The sequence below is a fragment of the Lineus longissimus genome, chromosome 7 (assembly GCF_910592395.1).
Source record: "Lineus longissimus chromosome 7, tnLinLong1.2, whole genome shotgun sequence".
Taxonomy (NCBI): Eukaryota; Metazoa; Nemertea; class Pilidiophora; order Heteronemertea; family Lineidae; genus Lineus; species Lineus longissimus.
The window spans coordinates 6429022-6447391 of NC_088314.1; the positions used below are offsets into that span (position 1 = coordinate 6429022).

The 18370-nt window shown below is 39.7% G+C and overlaps 1 protein-coding gene across 2 annotated transcripts; it reads right to left on the bottom strand.

Annotated features, from left to right (window-relative positions):
* Nucleotides 1–344: 344 nt before the first annotated feature.
* On the bottom strand, nt 345–18193 carry LOC135491295 (neuroglian-like). 2 transcript variants are annotated; one of them, XM_064777062.1, is made up of 21 exons: nt 18092–18193; nt 16588–16690; nt 16188–16293; nt 15604–15791; nt 15128–15313; nt 14430–14576; nt 14013–14118; nt 13160–13814; nt 12753–12843; nt 12093–12383; nt 11297–11676; nt 10932–11181; nt 10333–10460; nt 9799–10048; nt 9403–9525; nt 8903–9082; nt 8255–8374; nt 7783–7944; nt 7151–7297; nt 6717–6804; nt 345–3250 (listed from the first exon to the last, which is right to left on the bottom strand). In XM_064777062.1, exons 2-21 carry the CDS (start codon nt 16652–16654, stop codon nt 3112–3114), a joined length of 3804 nt encoding a protein of 1267 aa, XP_064633132.1. In that variant the 5' UTR covers nt 16655–16690; nt 18092–18193; the 3' UTR covers nt 345–3111. The 2 variants fall into 2 exon arrangements, with proteins under 2 accessions (XP_064633132.1, XP_064633131.1); XM_064777061.1 differs by having other exon boundaries at nt 6705–6804.
* Between the last annotated feature and the right edge of the window lie 177 nt (nt 18194–18370).

Consider the following 18370-nt stretch of genomic DNA (forward strand, 5'->3'; position numbering starts at 1 on the left):
GCTCCCCCGACCTAAAGGGGGGCTCACTAAGTTCTTGACTTTACATATTACCCCTTTTACAGGAAGATGCATCATAATTGGGCAAGACGACTCCAATAGAAGAAAATAAAGTCCATGCAAGAGCTTCCAGTGTGGACTTTTCTATAGAAAGACACATCATAATTGGGCTAGAGGACTCCGATAGTAGAATAGTCCTTGCAAAAGCTCTCGGATAATATCGGATAGTACAACCTTCCACAGAGCTGAAGACGATACAGCTCTCCTAGAACATAGTATTTTTTTGTAATCACTGTAATCATGCACTGGGAACAAAGAGGAGACACAAAACAAAATACAAAACATCATTTCATATAAAATTTTTATATTTATTTTTGTGGATATCAAATGCAGCATGAAGTTTGGATAAACATTCAAAAATCACACAATTTATAAAAGTGATCCATGGACGTTTGAAAGATGTTTGCTTTCATTAATTAAAGAGGCCAATATGTTATATTCTTGTAGACGAAAAACGAAGTAGGAATGTTTTGAATGGACAAATGGAACTTATCTTAACAGCTCAGTTGCTTTAGTCACAATTAAAGGATGAGAAGACTTTCCAAAACAGCATCAACATATTCAGATGCCATGGTAAACAGTCTTCAATAACAGAAGATGAAAATGCCTTATAGACTGGAATGTTATCTGTTCAAATTGTACAGTGGAACCATGCAAAACAAAAATCCGCTTCCAATTACAATGTAAGATTCACAATCCGTAATAATTCAGTACTGATTGAAACCTCGATTTAATGAGAAAAAAAATCTGCTCTCATCCAGTTCGTTATCGCAGGATTCCGCTGTACAGAGATCAACCAAATAGTTACAATTTTACATTACAAACCCTTGAATGTTAACCAAACGTTCTGTGGGATTACAAAACTACATCCCTAAAGCATTTTATATAAGCAAAAGCATTTAAACTATGCCATTTATTAAAGGAATTGGTAGCAAACTGGATGTATACATGTAGGTTGTCTTACTAAACACAACAAGGGTGCGGCTAAAATATGGGCCAAAACTGAGGTGCTTTGCCGAGGTTCGGAGGAGATGGCAGCTCCACCCGATCAGCTTTTTGTGAGACAACTAATACAAACAGTGAGTTATCAATCTCTATTCTAAAACACCTCAACTTAAACAATGGAATGTAATTTTAGCCACTTTTTGACAGCTTCCACAAATGTTACCAACCCAAGCGGTTATGGTTGTGACACCGAAACAACTGCAGTGAAAACAAGGCCCAACTTAAAATATAGAAAACGACACAACACAGCAATTAAGGTGTTTTAGAACTAGAAGTCATAATTGAAATGTACAATTTTTCTGATATACAAATTAATCTTTATACAATGTGATCACAAGTTAATCAAATCATTATTTGGCTTTCCTAACAAATTTACAGATATGGCCAGTATAGCTATTCGCATTATATGCAATAGACCAACTACAAAATAATGATGAAGCAGATTTGGACAACTATAAAATTGCCTTTAACACTTAATGGGCATCTTTTAAATGTGTCTCTGGCAGTTACTGAGGAGTACTTCATTATGTAATAGAATAAACATCAAAGTTTTAACCCAAGAAGAGCCTGACAACAGAAGGTACTTTTTGTGTCCAATTGAACAATAAACTTTGCCGAAAACATAAACACTTTTTATCAAGATACATGTATCTCACAGTTGAATTTACTTGTTATCAAAGCCTGGGGAAAAATGAATTATGGACGAGAGTAATCATACATGCTTGTTACCCTGCCACAAAGGCAATTTTTAAGTAGTCCAGAAATGTTTACATGTAGAATTAATAATAAAGTCATTCTGTACATTACAAGACTCTTTAAGCAGATAATTTTCTAGCACACACTGGTTTAGTTGAGTAGAACCTGTCCCAAAGAAGACCCCCAATACTATGCTACGTACTGTCTCGGCTGAAGCTGTGAAGTAATTGGGCCACAACACTCATTCGAGACATTGCCATCAACACACCCAGGATCAAGCCTGGGAGACAAACTAGACAAACTACTTCTCCAGATTGCTTCACGTAACAAACTAAAATCAATTGACACATTTGTCAAGTTTCTTACATCAAAAATCTAAGAATAGTTTACAGATGAATTCATATGATATGTGAAAATAGCTGAACCGAAGAGGTCCTCGAGAATATACATATAAAAGTTATAAAATACATTGATATACAACTGACTCACCTAGAGCCTATAAATCCACAAGGTGCTATGATACACTTGGACGAATTTACCAGAAAAATATAACTCTGGAATGTACATAAAATACAGGCAATAAACTACTGTAAACTGCAAAATTGTTTTATTTTACAGAATCCTTAAGTCCCAAGCTTTTATGTTGTAAAATCCTATTGTGCTTTCTGCAACAATGTCTTTACTTCAAATTGGGATATAAGTCAAGGCCATAATAAAAACTGAGGCTCTAGCAATGACAAGTACGTACATTTATTGCATACTGCCATTCTACCTTCCAGCTGCAATTTTAACTGTTTTTAAAACTGGAACAATCATTACCGAAAGAGGGTTCACAGGACGGAGGTTCATGGACATTCAACAAATTTCTTTCTCGATTTGAAAAGCCAAGCTGTAACCTAGTCATTAAGCTGCCACATTTCGAATGTATGGTGGAATTATCTCCTGTTTTTGAAGGATTAACATGCTAAAATCCAGACACTGCAAAGACTTCACTGGGAGCTTATTACGGTGAATGAAGGTTTTAACTGCACAACAGTCCAAATCTATGCAGAATAACATTAGCAAAACCGAATGCGGCAACCACAAATTTACCCTTGGATGAAAATTGTTCATCGGATGGAATTCAATAAATGAAGGGGAACATTGACAAAATTTGTTAAACAATCGCATGGCAGATGTAAAATCTTTCTCAGCCATTGTTTTGTTACCGAGTCAATGTTTAGCTTAGACAAAAGTAGATGAATCGGGAGGTCCCTGCACATGTGCAGCAGGATATCCATGTTTGCCATCATCCCTTTACTCTCCAGTGTAAGATCCATCCTCATGGTAGGGCTGCATTGGTTCAGTCTCAGTCTAATACCGCTCACTGTGAGGACCCATAGCCTCATTGGTATGACCATACGGACCGTGGCGGCGGGGAGGCTGATAGGGCTCATCATCGTAAGGGATGGGCTCCTTGTGCAGGCTGTCTTGACTCTTATTGTAAGCAGGGCTGGAAGGAAACAAGCAAACGTCATGGTACATTCACAAGAAAATAATCTGTCGACATTGGGAGAAGAAAGTTTTGATGCAACATATTTGATGTAATTCAGGCAGCATTCTAAACTATAATGCAACATATTCAGGAGAGCCAGAAATGCCAGAAATATAGCTCCAGCTTTGTTAATTCTTAAAATTTTCAACAGATTTTGCTATCTAATCCATTATGGAGTAATAGCTGAAGTTTTTCTACAACAAAAATGTCTTTCTGCATGTTAAGTACTCGCAGCAAGATCAATATTACAAAGGATTCTTGGAAATAAATGGACGATTTCTGACTTTTCGAATTTATCTGCAGTTTTAGCTTCAGTCGGAGGACCGTTCACCTCAGTGTTCAGCACAAGCGACTCAAGAAATGGAAACTAAGCAACTGTTAAGGCAATAGCGATGTTAACCAAATATAGGTGAATTTGCAGTTACCAGACTCTATGGGTAAGCGTGTTGAGTAGAGTTATAAGCTTATGGAGTCAACTACCAGAGACTGCAGCAAAATTTGTGGAAAGAAATCAAATACAAGAGCATCACATTTATTAAGAGAGATTCAAGGCGAATGTTCCAGTGTGCTTTCAAGGTTTCAGCACAGACAGTTGTCAAATATTCATTCATGGCACTTGACGCATCTTGAAATAAGCAAACAGAGAACTTGGTATGAACATGGTCTCCATTCAAAAATTAAAATCCTTTTTTCAGGATTTTGCTCATGCATGACTACCGGTAAGTGTGTTGACTACTTTTTATGTTGTTCAAGAAAATATAAGGGGTGGCAGCGTGTTATATTATCACCAGTTTCCCCTTTCCTTTACTAGATTTACTGTGAATACAACAAGCGTGATTAGTTATGCATGAAAATGAAATAATTGGGTCTCTCCGAATAGGACCATGATAAAGAAGTGTCCAACATCGCCCAAAACGTCACACATACTGAAATGGTACCAATGATTGCAGTGTTGGATGTTCAGGCAAGTTTAGGCAAGAAATATAAACACCATAGAACATTCAATTAAACTGTGTGTATTTAGTGTAACTGAGAGGCCCGACTACCAAATTTTTTTACAGGATGGTGCAAAAGTGCTTTCTTGGAGGACAAGAAGTCGTGTCGTATAACAAAGACAACAATAAAGCGTGCGCACAATACTTTTGAAGTGATGTGATAAAGTGGACTAGATGATGTATCAGTGTGACATTGTGAACAATTTTGGACACTGCTCGCCAACCAAAAAGAAGCATACAAGCAGATCTAGATCTAGATAAAAGTAAATGATGGTAGCAGAAATAATCCTTCCACCACGCATCAGGGCTGTTTCGGACCACGCACCCGGATGAAGGGGGACTTTCTTCAAAATTTTCATTGTCGAATTATACCAAGAATATAATGAATAGATTTTTTCTTTTTGTGCTGGGTGACAAGTTGTGATAAGACAAACTATTTACATGATTAGATATTAGCAATTAAAGTGCTAAATCATGATTTATGTTGGCTGAAAGAGCAGAAGAGGAGTGATGTTGAGTCCCAGGGCAAGATGAAGACAGCCAGAGACAGTTACCACTTGAATTTGGCAAATATTTTTTTAGCTGTTATATCAAGTGTGATTTTGGGGTAGGGAGGGGTAGGGAAGGGAGTCAATGTTAAACAGGAGAGGAATGAAGCTATAGTAATTATTACTATTATTATTATTATTATTATTAAGTATTCAGAGTTCTCCACAATGCTTTTTGAAGTGGCGCAGCACCAGGCACAATCATTTTTCGACTTCATCACAAAGACAAAGAAGTTAGCACAGAGACAAATTCATAGAATTGGTGATGGTTTAACTGTAGAAGCCCATGGACAGATTTTGCTCCCCATCTCGAGGAAACTGAAATGTCAATTGTGTCAATATATGACTACAGCACCTGACCGAAATAATTTTTTGTGGAAAACACTGACAATGGAACTAGATGGATCTATACACAAGGAGGGACTACATTTACAAGGGTTTATGATTAAGACTATAATCTACACTAGGCTGAGCAAATAAACAACCGAAAAGCTGATTTAGCCCCGCTATTGACGGAGGAACTACAGCTGTTGCCTTGAACCTTAATACACCCCTACATTGAGTGGGCTCTTCCCCTCCTGCACCCCTACATAGAGGGGGCTCTATCTCTACACAGAATGAGATTCTATCCATTCTCATGATTCACTCCCTTAGCTTTTGGACTTCTGATGTGAAGAGATGAACAAAATTTAACAAATTGCTTTTGATTTGCTTGATTTTTTTTCTATCTAAATAGATATATTATTCTGATTAAATATTGAGAGCATTTCAGAAAATGATAAATGCCGTTCAGCAGTTTTTATTGAGTATTTCAGATATTATATTATGATTATTATTATATATCATTACAATTATTATTATAATGACAATATTTTATGTCCTTTTTGCACTAATAAGCTTTCTAGAAATTCTGCCCATGCATAGAAAATAAAGCTTTTTTAAACCAAAATTGTACCTATGACCAGAGATTATAAATTTATAGTTGGGGCACAACACTTAACAAGAAATAACAACGACAGACTGGACACACACAGCCACAACACTGCTTACATTTCAACAATATTCTTTACACCTAGTTCTTGAAATGGCTGTGGTAGCCTTGGGCATAGTGAAGAAGAGCTGACCAAACACATAAGGGCACATGCAGAGTCTCGGACCAGAACAATGATTGGCAAGCCCAACACCCCCCAAAGAAACACCACATTTTATGCTGGATACACTTCAAACCAAAGCTGCATGCATTTTGGGTAAGATTTTCGACAATCCTTGGATATACAAAGAAGAATGGGAGAATTCCTGCTGTAGCACTTGTTATTTTGTGATGCAACTAACAGGCTATCATATGGAACCGAAGGTTGTTGGCTTTTTTGAGTAAAATTCACATATTGTTACTCAATTCACATAATGTTCCTCAATGACCCTTATCCAAAGATACAGAAGATTACCTTTTTTAGGCACGTTTTGATCTTACTTTCAATGTTTAGGTTGAAAATTTTTGATAGCAGAATCACAGCAGCAGTATTGGACTCGAAGATTTTATGAGTGCAGTGAAGGGACAGCAATTTTCATGAGCAGTAACCAGTGTAGGTCCAAAGAGTGCATCTCGTTGGTGAAAATAACATTTTTCCTCAATGTTTTTAAGAATCGTTTTGACCAAAAACAGAGAGAGTGAAGGAAAATGGGACAGAAAGTGTTATGAACAATACAAGGTGCATCTCATTAGGGAAAAAAACAATGGAACGCTGATTTTTATTTGTTTTTTGATTTCACCCAAATGGGATTGTCTCATAAAAAAACAACACAAATATTTTTCATGCAACAACATTCAGATAGTCCTCCCTCAATAGGGCGAGTCAGAAACGGCCTTACTTGGAGACATACTCGGGATGATGGTAACGGGGGTCGTCACGGTAGGGGCGATGTGGCTCGCGCCCCTGGATGTCATGGCGAAGGTGCTTCTTTTCACGTTCTGGAAAGATACGCAATGAAATGCAGAAGATATGGTTATACCTTTATAGACTTTTATTTAACACTTTATTCAAAGAGACAACTTGAGACCGAGACTCGAGTCCTTGTTCATTTTGTTGGAGACTGGAGATCTTGTTCATTTCGTTGCGTTGCAATTCTTCCATGTTTTTTTATGACACTTACTCAAAGTCTATAGACTATACCATTTGCATTCAACTCGAATTAGGAGGATAGAATTACAGTTCCATATTGGATTCAGAGCCTAGGTCTGATTCCCTACCAGATTAGAGAAAACATGAAGTTATGATTTCCTACTTGATTAGAAGGCTAGAGTCATGATTCCCTACCTTCCGCAACTTCTGCAGGGTCAGGATAGCGAGGTTTGACCTTCTTCTTCATGCACCAGATGACGATGAAGAGGATGATCAGAATGAGCACGCTGATTAACATGAGGATGAACCACGGCTCTAGAGCTATGCTGGCCGTCGATGCAGCTGAAGTGGAAAGAAGAGCCCGATCATTATCAGGAAGATCTGCTGCAGCAAGTGAAGGGTTACACAACACTACAGCTGTCAGTCAAATATAATACTAACAAATAAAGAGGGAATAGCATGATTTCAGACATCAATCTGCAGTTTTAGGACATGATTAAGGAGTTTTTCACAGGTACATGTATTTCTTCATAGCTCAGGTAAAATATCAGTGTCCAGCACTGGCTGTCAACACAAACAAAATGTAGACTACGACAACGATGGAAGCAAGACTTGTCATTGGTGACTTTCTACTATAAGATGCAGCAGAATTTGATAATATTTCGTATTGGACAGCAAATCATTATTGTCTCGATGCAAAATGCTACTACAGCTGTACATACTTCATACCGACAAATACCAATTCTGATAGTTGTAAAGTTTTGGACGGTGTAAACCCCTGGCTGGACACAGCTGATACAGTGATAAGTTTCATTACATAGACTTACAGTATCCTTTAGTTCTGACGTACTGCGACCCACTAGCTGCTTCCTGGTTCTGACCATTCCTGGATACAACTCGCACCTCGTAGACATTGCCAGGACTCATGCCCGTCACATTAATGTAATTATTGACCGTCTCCACTGATGTCGTTTCCCATGGGAATTTGCCTTAAAAAAACATGTCATGCAAAATTAGTTTCCTACAGACACGTCTGCCTTCATTAGATTGCCTGGAGGAATCCTTCTCCATGTCAATTAACACTGTTAGGACTTTGCAAGAAACAATGTTTATTACTTTTTTTAAATGCCAGTACGGTTGGGCCACAATTGGATTTATTGGTGTAATGACCCTCAGTTTATCTCATGGATATTTCTGGACTGTTTCCACTCACAGTGAAGTTGGGGTGGTGATATCGATCAGACATTTACCTCGAACCATTAGAATCGAGATGAAATACAATCAAGCAAACCGACTTACCCTCCATCCTGTATTGAACATAGAAGACACTGCCCGGGTTTCCAGATTTCGATGCTTCCAAAGTCACATTCATACTTGTTGCGTTCACTTCCGGGATGATGAATGTTGGTGGGGACGGCGCTGAAAGGTACACAATACAAGTAAGTTTCATAACTAAGAATCAACCCATTCCTCCAACAGGGTTGCCACTGTCTCTAGATTATGACATTCTGCAGTTGGTGTGTCTTATGCAGTGATCAATACTTCCCGATTTTTTTTCTAATTGGAGGACAAAGGTCAAAATTGACAAAGGTCTAAAAGGTCAAAATTGAGATTGTCAAGACAACCAGGAGCCTGGAAATAGGTGAATAGAGAAGGTCATTGTCTGGCACCAAACTGTGATGAGACAGGAACAAATGCAGACAATACTTGTCAGATTCGGTTTCAGGCACAAAAAAACAAGTGTGACATCTCGTTAGATCGAAATACATGTACAATCACTATTTTCAGGCTAGCAGTCTCAATTCGACCCAAAGTACTGAAACTTGAAATAACACCCACTAACGAAGGTAAAGTTGCCATAGGACACAATTGATACATGATTGACAACACGTAGCACAGTATTCTGCCCCCAAAGCGTGCTCCTTAGCAGCAAAAAGAAGCCCTTACGTTGAGCAGCAGTTGTCTGTGCATCCACAGAGTTCTCATCACCGCGTCCGTTCAGAGTCTTTGCATAGATGTAGACACGATACATCTGCTCGGGGCGGAGACCGGAGATATTGGCACGGCGCTGATTTGGATCATTGACCGGTTCACGCCAAGTACGGTCACCAAGATCAAGAACATTCACTGAAATGTAGAAAAGATACACTCATTTAAAAGTGGAATATACGCCCAACAACATCCCATTTCTAAATGTCAATGAAGAGTTAAGAAATTAAAGTGACATGTACTTCACTAGTTGTTGAATATTGAACTGAGTTACAACTAAAATGTACATTTTCGGAATATTTATAACAATTTAGTTTTAAAATGTATCTACAACTTTGAATAAAGGTTTAGGAAGAGAACCCCACGCTTGAGACTTTCCCAATGCAGTTCAAATCCCAGATACAAAGCTAGGAATAGAGAGATACAAAACCTTAAAGATACAGTAAATGATAACCTACCTGCTCTATATGCCAAGTCATAGCCTGTGATGATACCATTCGGCTGGTGGGGTGGATCCCATATGAATTCAAGCATGTTGGAGTTACGTCGGAAAATAATGAATTGAGCAACCGGTCCAGGAACTGTAACACACAGTAAAGATATTCATTTTAGTATCAGGTATGCTTAGAATTAAATGAAAAGGCGCATTGAAAATCCTAGAAAATAACAACTCATGAGTATTTTTATGATATTGCAGACATTTTCCACACTATTCATTGAGGCCTAGTTTTTAAAAGTCAAAATTCATTAATTTTATATGCTGTGGGAACCCTGAACCAGTCAGAAGCGGTGTTTTCATTTTGTAAAGTCAAAAACCAACGAGAGAAAAAATTCATGCTTGGTCTGGCACTCACCACCTTGTTTTGTCGTGAACTTAATTCTCGTGCTAGGTTGACCCTGGTACTTTCGGTTCAAAACAGAAACCTGCATTTCAACCTCAGTATATGCCGGCAAATCAGTCACCCTGGCAGCAACCGTATCTGCACTGCTGCTTATGAGGGTTGCAGCACGTTTCTTGCGTTTTGACGTTTTCTCTGGCAGATTGACATCCACGACTGTCTGTCGCATTCTGACAGCACCCTCGGAGACCTTCCAGTACTGAATCTGAAGGAATAAAAAATAATAATACGTTTAGTGCTTAACATCAACTAGGATTATCATTAGCTCTATAAACAAGACTGGACGATCTGTAATGTAAAGAAGGATGAGGAGAAACCTACGCCGCGGTGGAATTCCTTTTGTTTTCACATTATCGGTGTACACAGGACTGAACTACATGATAACGTATAACTGATGATAGTATTATGTGGACACAACACAAGGGAACTCAACATTACTAAAACCATGATAATTTCTGGGAAATTTTGTCAGGTGATCAATAAACTCACCAGGTATCCGACAAAGTACCCCTTTATGAGTTTGGTATCATTTCTAACTGCTTGCCACTGCAGGGTTGCACTGGTTGCTCCAACCGATTGCTGATCGACCACGAAGCTCTCTGGCCTATCAGCAGGGACTGAAAATAAAGCGCATTTTAGTCAATGTCAATCAAAAGCCATTCGTCTCACGATTTCCTGTTGGCAACCAAGTTCCTTTTTTAACATCAAACGTGTTTAAATCTACATGAAATCAGTCTTCACTGTGGCATATTTCATGAGATACACTGTTTACCCAAGGAAGTGATGACACCAACTGAACTGCCTCAAACACGGCTAATTCTGAACTCGTGATGAACTGAACAAGTTGTTACAAATTCTCTTCTTACATTTTTGTGGCATATTATGTTTTTTTAACTAGCGCAGAACTAGACATACATGTAACCATGTAAGTCTGTCACATTCAAGTTCATATGACCGGATACAGCTGACAGCAAAATTAAACCAGAGTTACTCTTGAACTAAAAGTTCTAAATTTGTGAGATTTGGAAACCTTTCTACGATAGGTAGTGCTGGATTCAAAGGAGCAGACGATAACTTGCCCTACTCACTTCCCTCTCCTGAGTAGCCAATCACAGGAACAGCAGTTTCTTTGGATTCACCCTCTTCATTCTCACAAGTGACCGTCACCTTATATTCCATGTACGTCAACTGGTCATTAACAATATGCTCTTTCCGCCATGTTTCTGCAATCGTTGCCTTGCCGTCATACTTGTCATTTTTCATGCATTCCACGTTCTGACATTTCCACTCCAGTTTGTAAACAAAACCTGGCGCGTTGAATTCGACCTCTGGCATGGGCTGCAATCAAGAGGCTAATTTTAGGAATCAGAATTCAGAAAGTAAGAGTTAAAGAACTAGGCGGCTTGGCAGGATTCAGCCAGATCAAATGCAAGAAGGTTAATATTAAACTTACTGTCCATCTGATCACCAAGTTGGTCGGTGTTGTTCCTTCCACCTCCACATTCTGCGGGTTAGTGGATGGCACACCTTGCTGCGTCTGACATTGCTCCTTGCTCGGGGCACTCGGTTCGCTGAGACCTAAACGGTTCCTGGCAAGAACGCGGAAGGAATAAGTCGCCCAGGGTGACATCTGAAACTCCACACGCTTGCTATTCTCGCCGGTCTTGACAGCAGTTGACCAAACATCAGGGGTGAAGGTCGTATTGTACTGGACGATAAACTGGAGGAATGGGGCGTAGTTGGCACCGTTTGGTGTAAAAGTTATAATGGCAATTCGTTCACTCTTTTTCAAGGCACAGTTGACTTGAACCTTCACCGGAGCATTCGGACGATCTGGGAAAAAAAAGAAGAAAATATCAGACATTTTAACTTCTTATCAACACAATGTTCTCCACAGCCTCTGAGTTAAGAGGGGTGGTAATCTAATGGTTTTTTCTGATTTCGAGCGCACCGAGAAAATTGTTCTTGAATTCTTGTATAACCTTTTCACCACCCTTTCCCATTGTACCGGTCCGCCTAGTTTGCCACCTCTTCCCGGTAGACCGGGCCAAGAAGATCTCATGATCATCTGTTTCTTGCAGAGCGCATGGAGTGTGCAGAAGCTCCGAACTCGCTCATTGCGCAGCTAGTGTATTTCCTGTATTTCCAGCAATGGCCTGAATTGAGGTGAAATTTGGGGAAGCCCTGTCCCAGTACTACATGCAGACAATAAAAATCTTTTTGATCTCCGAAGATAAACAGAAACTCACCTCTGACTGTTATGAAAGCAGTTGCTTCCGCCTTATCTAGACTTGACTCAGCAACACACGAATACACTGCAGTATCGGTTTTTTGTGCATTGGTGATCGTCAATGAATTATCCAAAGAGTTCTGGAAGATTCTTTGAGCGAGAGCATAGTTTATAGTAGCCCCATCACGCAGCCACTTTATCTTTAAGTTCTCCAGCTCCTCTGGATCGGTGGTGGCAGTACAGACAAGTTTGGCTTCATCTCCGGCATTTATGATCATGTCCTGCGGTGACGACACTATTCTTGTCTGTTCTAAAAGAAAAAGATTTCGCATTCGACTTTGTAATAACAGGTGGCCCAAGGGTCTGGCACTCAGCTGAAATTTTGCGAAAGTAATGGATTACTTGCTATCACAGAGTGTATCACCTGTCAACAGGGCAGTCACACAATTAACCTTGCTGAGCACAGAATAACTGAAATGCAGTTACAACTCGTAGTTGCAAAACAATACTTGCTGATAACAGTGTATATTATTAAAACATCATTATGTAGAAGGCCTAGTAGTTTTGTACCTGACTGGCCTACTTTTTCCGCTGGTAAAAGATGACATTTCAAAATGCTACTGTTTTCTTCGGCTTTCCCTTTTTTTGTCCGCAATAGAATACCAATACAAATACTTACGACGGACTATGACATAGCCCTTTGCTGATATTGTCCCAAATTTATTCTTTGCAATGCATTCATATTCTCCTGCATCGTTTGACTTGACACCCTGGAAGAACAAGTGCAAATATTCGAGGTAAACTGTATTTTCATTGTCAAAATATATAGAAGGAATACATAACAAAATGGTTCAGCCTTGATTATTACCCTTTTTATATTTTTTTTGTCATTTACTAACTTCATGTATATAAACTTACATGTAATACCATAGAACTAACATACCTTTCCTTTTTAATCAGAGAAACTGTATCGTCCCCAGGAAAGTGTTTTCATTATTCAAATAAATAAAACAATTGTTCTGAACAATAGAAAGACAACTTTGTGATGGATATATATCAATCAGGCTTTTTTTTCGCCACACTTACCAAGACCTCCAAGTTACCATCGGTGTGAACTTTATAGCGTCCACCGGTCAAATGACGGCCATCTTTAATCCATGTGATTTGAGCCTTTGGAGCAGCATACGTTGTACATGTGATGTTTTGCCGAGTGCCTTCAGCGAAGCGTATTCGTTTTGCTGGCGGTTGTTTGAATTCTGGCGGGATGGCCAAAACGTTGAGGTAGGCATTCATTAAGATATAGCCGTGCATGTTAGTGGCATTGCACTGGATCACCTGCGCATCAGCTGTGGTGAGGTTAACGAAATGGAGCGTATTCTTGTCTGGCTGTGTACGCTTGGGATTTGGAGCATTTGTGATCTTGACACCATTGATAAACCAATCGATATCTGGAACTGGAATTCCGTCAGCGGCACAATGAAAAGTCGCAGTCTCATTCTCAGCACGCTCAATATTCTCCAGTGTCTGTGTCATGAATGGTTTCGATTCTACCCTCAGACTGAATGGTTTTGTGACAGGATTAGCAGAAAGATCGTTCTTGCCCTCACACTCATACTGGCCGGCATCTGAGAAGTCAACCTCTCCAAACACAAGTTCTTGACCATAACTGTCTGTGTACACTCGGGGAGCCTGGCCCATTGCACCCTTGTCCTTCCTTGCCCAGGTCACCTTTGGAGTTGGTCTGAAAAGATGAACTGATACGATAAGCACTTCTCTTCTTACTCTCTTGTCATCTGGAAGTATTTCAAAAATAGACCCCCTATTTTGCAGGATACAGAGTTTGAGTTAACCCAAGTATAATAGTTGTTAGATAATTTGATCATTTTCATTGTATAGATGTCAAATTGCCTGCAAAAATATTGGAGTCATTACTACTTACTCTCCACTGAAGATACACTTGAGGATATATTTCATTCCTTTGACAGCAACGGGTCGGGTTTCGGGGTTATTCCACAAAAGCTCTGGGGGCCGAGATGTGGTTGTATCTACAAAAATACAACGAAGTAGATTATTATGGTACCAGCCACAAAAATATTTACAAGGGATGTTTTTTAAATCTTTTTTCAATGTCTCTGCCATATCAAAAGTATCTGGAGCTACTTTTAAAGAGGGCAACTAACATACGCCTCAAATCTTCTTGGTTAAAACCTACCAATCATGGCAAAGTTAGGCTATCGCAAGTGGTGTCTTACTGGAAAGTTTTTACTCATGATTTTTTTAAATACCTGCACTCTTCCAAAAAATTAGATGTCACACCTAAAATTCCACAAATGTCAAATATCAATAATTTGCTTACCACCAATGACATTGATGGTCTGATCACCTCCCTTCACCTCTCTCCTTTCGACCTTGTTATTGGCAGTACACTGGTAAATGACAGGTTGTCCTGTACCGGTGCCACCATCTTGATCACTTTTTATGACATTAGTAAAATGAAGACTTCCTAAAACAAAATAACAATTTGAATCATGAAAGAGCCGACATGAATGCCTGCCTAAAATCGTACTATGGCAACCATCTTACCATGATCCTCATCCTCAAAGTCTGGCTGTCGCCACTCCATCTCAGTCTTTTTTTATCATGGATGAGTAGCATATCTTGAAACGATATTAAATCAGTGTGGAAGAAAAGAATGCTCTGCGGTTCACCTAGTGCACGCCCTGGGTCACTACCGCTTTTTCAGAATGGGTTGAGAGCCCATTTTTTGCTTTACTAGAAGTAGAAGTCTGAAGTATTGCTGGAAAAAATCTGGCCATGAATTCAATTTAAGAATGTCCGACTTGTGATCGAAAGGTCGTGGGTTCAAAGCTGAGAGCCAGGGCAACTGGCCTGATATGGTGTAGTGCAATTTGTGCACTCCCTGGTTTTGACAGTATTCTGGAATAGGCAAAAGAGTGAATGCAAAGCGCCTTCAGACTGAACTTGTGCAGTATTAAGTGCTACAACGTACACTTTCTTTTTTTCTAATTTCGTTTTATTTTGTTCGTCACTCACCGTAAGGGTCCATGGTAATCCTATTACTCAGAGGGAGCTGCTTGGAGAAACCATCTGGGTACACGACAGTCCAGTAGAGCGATGGAGGAGGGAAACTTGTCGGTGGAGTACAAGTTAGCGTGACTGGGTTACCGATTTTGATGACATGTCCATAAGGTTTTATGACAGGCTCAAAGGAGTCAAGCACTGGAAACGAGAAGAAAGTGAGTTGAGACAGTACCTAATCAGAATACTGCCGCAGTGTCTGATCCGAGTCATCAGATAACCCTTGCTGGTTTTCTCCAGCTTCGGAAAGCTAAAGACCGCAACAAAAAAGTCATTCTGATATGTCTTGTCGATTGATTTCCGCAAATGAATAGATGATTAAACAACTAGGTCGATTACTTTTGGGTCACTTATTAACATTGAGCTGTGACAATGCCTCCCAAAAATAACCATCACGCAATCCTTTTCCTTTTTTTATCACTAATACTTACATGCACTCTTCAGAATAACAATCTGAGAAACCGCGACTCCAAAGTCGTTCCTTGCAAAGCATCGATAGCCACCCTCATCTTTCTTCAGGGGGTCATTAATGACAATAGTACCCTTATTCGGCTGCTGGGTGAAACGGTTATCATTGCCGCTTACATCAAGACTAAGCTGGTCTCTTTCCCAACTGAATCTACAAATAACAACATTTTTTTAATTGAATTTTGAAGACTTTTTATGATGTACATGTATTGACAATATCAACTGGACTTGAGCTGTGGCTTTTTTATGCAGCTTTGTGGATGGGACTAACTGCAAATGTAGCCAGAGCAACCATGCCCAGGAAAGCCTTGAGCCAGCTCCTCTGCTCCAAGACGAGTACGAGTACATCACATCAATTTCTTCCATTACCTCTTGGTGTCATTTACAAATGTACGCTAATCTGCGACATGTGCCCGAGTTTGCTCTGTTTAGTGTTAGGTCTGTCACACACACGATATATGTTGCGACATATTGTCGGATAATTTTTTGTTGATATTGCTTTGATTTGCTTGGTTTTAAAAACCAAACAACCTAGGTTCCTACTTACTTTGGCCTTGGTGTACCCCTAGCATCACAGGGTAGCTCTATACTCTCTCTTAATTTGTACGGCATCAGCTGTTCAAGCTGAGAAAGAATTTGGGGAGGACTGGTAACTGAAAGTGAAACAATAAAACAGACCTTACAATTACATTCAATACATTTATGAAATTAGCAGAAGGCAAATGCTTGTTTATGTTTTTTCTGCTGTTGATCAGATGGAAGGGTGCTGGACCTTGCTACTACAGTTACATGTATCTTGACAAGAACAATGGAGCCAGATAATTCTCCCTCACTATATAAAGTATAAGTTTCTTGTGTTACTTAACATGTATGATCAGCTTTCAAAACACCTGGGTTTGGGGACTGCCATAGGACATACAGGTTTAACACTGATATTTTACACCTACCAGCTGCAAGTGCTAAAGAAACCATTAACAGCACCACCCCAAGGCTGAGCAACGACCACGTCGCCATCTTGGTTCACTATTTCTATCGTCTAATTAGCGGCAACTGAAAAAGAGAACATTTTCAAAAGCAAAGGGATTGGCAGGAGTATCATAATCAGTTGAGATTAGGGAGTCGTCCCCCTCCCCCCGTTCCACGAACACAAACTAGAATTATCAACCGGTCATCCTAAACAGCGTCCACCACCAGGTTTAAAGTCAGGTATAAAACACATTTCCTGAAAACTTCATGACATTTGGGGAGACAAGGGAGTTGTTGTCTATAATATCACAAGGCTCGACTGTAGGCTACATGTAGTATTAGATAGCCCTATTATTTCCTCCAAATCAAACCCCGATGTGGACGCTTGTACATTTTAGACAACAACTCACTATAAAATCAAGCACGCAAATTAATGAAACGAACGTCCAGGAAATGTTGAAAACGTCCTCCTCATTTCGTTCAAAGATTACCATTACGGGCCGTTACTCCCCCATTAGACTTTATTTTGACGACTTTAAACTTGCTTTTGGTTTTAACCCTTAAAGCGCCAGAGGCGACGATCGTCGACATAAGGGGGAAAGCGCCAGAGGCGACGATCGTCGACAGCAGACATTTAGTTCCACCTGTCTGCTAAGAGATGGCAGTGAGTGTGCATGTACGCTCTTTGGTACTTCGACAGTGATGCTTAGCACAAAATGGCATCGAACAAATTTCAAGTTTCTATACAAGCTTTTGAGTATTTTATCAAAAACTTGAAGCCCCATTTTCGCGGGAATGACGTCATCAGGAGTAATTAGCGCTGCTACGACTAATTAGACGGATGCTTCGACCAGGAATCGGATGGAAACGATGTATTTAGACCCAGACTTCATATTAAAATACCAAGGGAGGTATAAAAAGCTGATGGAGGTATGTTCTGGCCATATTTTTGTTGATTATGGGTATTTGCACTAATTAACCCCTAATTAGTAAATTTTGGCGGGAAATGTCACAAAAATCGACGGGAATTACCATTTGTATAAAATCATCAGTACATTCCATGGTGTTTGTAACAAAAATAACGTTGTTATTAATTATTTTCAAAAATGCTCGGTTAATTCGGCGCTCAGGGGTAATATGATTTTGTTAATTCAGCGCTTTAAGGGCTAAACCTGGTGGACGCTGTTAAGGATGACCCTTATAGAAGGGAAGACATCGAGAGAAGGGATGATAAGCTTATAATTTATGGCCTACATTGTTTGTCCGTGTACTGTACACTACAAATGCACTACATCATGTACATCGCGTACATTTTCTTCGTCGTACGAGATGACCTCATTTACTCGGGCCGAATAAACACTTGGTTACAAGTGTTCATAGCCGAAGAGTGCAACTGAAACAACATTGACAATATACTTTGATGCATTTATTTTCCGTTTTAACTTCAGAAGATATATTTGAAAAAGTGAAAGAGGAGAAACTTACTCATGAAGAACCCCCACATAGCTGATATATCCGCAAAGTTTACGCAAAACTCACCCAATATGGCGGTTTGTTGTGACGATCAGTGATCGTTTGTTATTGCGATCAGCTGACTTCTCCCTTGACCCGGTTTGACCCCGTTATTGTATTATTATTTCCGCGCCAAAAAATTGTTTACCGAGATTTTGCGAGATGTTGGCGAGACTTAGGTAACACCCATGGGCATGTGTGTTCAAGACAGCACTTCGACTCCGTCCGCGATTGAGTGGGGATCGCCGCCGG

Coding starts and splice junctions, on each gene's coding strand:
- LOC135491295 (XM_064777061.1), bottom strand. CDS start 16,654: ATGGCGACGTGGTCGTTGCTCAGCCTTGGGGTGGTGCTGTTAATGGTT. Junction 15,792..16,187: donor AGGGGTACACCAAGGCCAAA/GTAAGTAGGAAC, acceptor TGTTATTTGTAG/ATTCAGTTGGGAAAGAGACC. Junction 14,577..15,127: donor GATTACCATGGACCCTTACG/GTGAGTGACGAA, acceptor ATTTTGTTTTAG/GAAGTCTTCATTTTACTAAT.